We start from the raw sequence: 3354 nt of genomic DNA on the forward strand, positions 1-3354 counted from the left end.
TATTACAAGAGTATCAGACTCTATCGAAACATGTAGATATGTCAACTTCATATATCCTTCAATATCCTTTTTTATGTACTTTTATGGTCCATTTCAATGTCCTTCGCTTTCAAAATTTAAACTATGTTACACATATTTTGAACATAATTTTTACAGAAATTTGCACAGTGTTTCGTCGTTTGTGCTGAAAAAGTTAAGAGCTATCCCAAAAACAAAACGGAGGGGTCATTGAAATTTGAAGTTTTGACTGTTTCTGCATCGTTTGTGCAAAAATTTGCAACAAGCACCACCATATTATAATATATATTATGGCCAAAAAGGCATTAAGTTAATTGTATTAAGTTTTCAAGTCTATATGTTAAAACTCAAAAATAATATGAAATTTTAAACACCTAGAAAATAATTTAGACATATTCATGATTAGGGTTCGGGACTTATTGCACACAAGTTGTAGGAAATATGCATGCACATATGCACTTAAAATAACCGAAATATGCGCAAAAATATGCAACTAAATATTTTTTTAAATAAAATTAAAAAATTTGATTTATTCATTTAAATTTAGACAATTTTTTGTAATTACTAATTAGTTATTTTTGGACAACAAAAACACTATATCAAAATTATATTACTGAATTCGACTGATGTTCGATTTCATTTTCTTCCTCTTCTCCTACAATGAAAAAAAGGTTTGGTTTTTCTTTAATATATTAAATTATTATTAAATATAAAAATGATGAATTGTTTACCTGTAAAGTTTGACTGTACAATAAGACATTTTCTGATATTATCAAATTTAAATGCACGACGGTTGTTGGTCAGTATATTTTTATAAATTGAAAACGAACTTTCCACATCTACTGACGTTATCGGCGCATATTTAAAATATACCAAGTCATTTAATTTCAAATCTTCAGGTAAACCTTCAAAATTTTCTTGGTCTCCAGATAAAATATTTGATATTTTAACCATCAATTTGTAACCCTCATTTTTCCCCAACACAGTTTCTATTTTTGTTTTTACCGCTGTTCCTTGTGCTCCATTTATTTGAGTTAATTTTATTTTTGCGTCTTCTACTATCGAAATAGAACTGGCAAGTGACATTCCTTGTTTTTCAAGACACGTTATAGCGTTTGGTAAGAATGAGAAGTTGGATTTGATGAATACAAGTTGAGTTTGGATATGTTGTTGTTCGATGTATTTTTGTGCAGTCTCGATAGATATTGCATCATCTTTTTTAAACGAGTTTACAATCGACTTAACAGTCTCAAAATGTTCGCAATAATAAAGGGCAGCTTGAATCCACGTGCCCCACCTCGTTAATATTGGTTCAGGGGGCAGTGGTAATAATGGGGCAATATCTTTAAAAATTTGAACTCGAGATGGAGCTTTTTTAAAGATTTTTTTTACGTTAGCAATAATTTTATCGACTTTAGGATTAAGAATACGGACGCTGTTTCAGCCACTCTGTGTAGACCGTGGGCAAGGCATGTTGTGTGAATCATTTTTGAGTACAATGTTTTTATTGAACTAGCAGACTTAACCATATAAGGGGCAGCGTCAGACAAGAACAATAGAACATCGTCATGTTTAACACCATCGGGCCATAAAATATTCATCGACTTATCGAATAATTTAAAAATCGTTGAATGATTTGCTTTTTCTAGCTCTTCTACGTTTAACAAAAAAATATTTGACCTGGTCCATGTTCTTCCAGTGTACCAATAATAACGTTAGCTACAAATCTACCGGTTATATCTGTGGTTTCGTCTATGCTAACCCAAATTTTTTTTCCGTGAACATACATTCTAATTTTATTTAGTGTTTGATTGTAAACATCGTCTACGTAACCTTTTCGCAAAGTTGACTCAAATGGAATGTCTTTTCCTGTGTATTTCAATAGAAATTCTCTGAATTTAGAATTGTTTAATTTATTTAAAGGAATATTTGCGGAGAGCAAGGTATTACACAAATCATGGTTAAAAGAACTTTTTTTAGAAGCCATAGCAGTACCAACTAGTTGTTGTGATTTATTTTTCATTTGATCTTGCTTACGTTTTTCGGCAGATTTATGCTTTTCCGTCTTCAAATGTTGAGTAACCAAATATCGCCGATCTGTATTTATTTTCGTTTCACAAAATTTACAAAATAAAATGGTTCCATCACTTGAAAAAACTTTTTCTCCAAACTCGGTGATATATTGTCTAATACGCGTATTGTTCGTTATTTTCGGCATCTTTAAAATTACGAAAGCTCAAGAATAACGATTTTAAAAGGCACGACGCACGAAACCAAACTGAATTCTTATTTTCCTTTTACATAGTATTACCTTAGACGAATTACGATAAACGATAGTATACGCAGAAATAATTAGGTATTTCCCTAGTTGCCAAATCCAGTTAATAATGTTATTATCTCATCTTTATATAATAAACCGAGCTATACGGAGAAACTGATTACTGAAAACTGATTACTAATCAGTGATTAGTCTATATTGAACAACACATGAAAGTAAAAAAAAATTATAGTTAATCTTTAAATAAATGTACTTAACATAAAACAAAAACGGAGTAAATATGCAATAAATAACAATTAAACTGCCAAAATTGGCAAATATGCATTTTGCTCAGAAAATGGCAAAATATGCGAAAATATGCAATTAAAATTGTTGTATTTCAATCCGTTATGACTTAAAACAAATTTGAATCTTACTTAGACTATTCTGCAGTCATTATTAAGCAATATGCAAATGCAACAAGTCCCGAACCCTACTTATTATTATTGCCTGAGCAAATTTTATATTTATTATATATATGATATGTGTAATAGGTATATTAATAGGTACTGTTATGAGAATGCACATCATTTCATTTTGCATGCGTATAGCAATACATTTAATTAAAAGCTAAGAGTTTTAGTAGGAGCTTGGTGTGTCAATTATTTATGACAATGTCGTTAAGTACATAATAATGTAAGTGACAATAAGTAATTCAATACATTTCAATTTCTTAAAACATATACAGGTTATATTATACTACCAAGTTTAATTACTTCAATTCATACCTCATACCTTTACATTGGCTTACACATAATAATATTATTTTTTGCGATACCTTTTAATACTTAAAAATATAAATAGTTTGAATGCAAGGATTGGATAGACATTTTTCATGCGTACCTACTGCAATACACTTAATTAAAAGCTAAGAGTTTTATTAGGAACTCAGAGTGTCAATTGTTTATGAAAATGCCGTTACATACATAATAATGTAAGTGATATTAATTTGGTAATAATAAGTAAACATAAAAATACTACAATAAATTTAATACATTTCAATTTCTTAAAACATATAA

The 3354-nt window shown here is 29.4% G+C and overlaps 1 protein-coding gene across 1 annotated transcript; it reads right to left on the reverse strand.

Moving 5' to 3' along the window:
* Positions 1–583: 583 nt before the first annotated feature.
* On the reverse strand, positions 584–1129 carry LOC100573760. The gene is made up of 2 exons (XM_016806304.2): positions 750–1129; positions 584–673 (listed from the first exon to the last, which is right to left on the reverse strand). Exons 1-2 carry the CDS (start codon positions 1102–1104, stop codon positions 624–626), a joined length of 405 nt encoding a protein of 134 aa, XP_016661793.1. The 5' UTR covers positions 1105–1129; the 3' UTR covers positions 584–623.
* Between the last annotated feature and the right edge of the window lie 2225 nt (positions 1130–3354).

This window comes from Acyrthosiphon pisum, chromosome X (genome assembly GCF_005508785.2).
Source record: "Acyrthosiphon pisum isolate AL4f chromosome X, pea_aphid_22Mar2018_4r6ur, whole genome shotgun sequence".
Taxonomy (NCBI): domain Eukaryota; kingdom Metazoa; phylum Arthropoda; class Insecta; order Hemiptera; family Aphididae; genus Acyrthosiphon; species Acyrthosiphon pisum.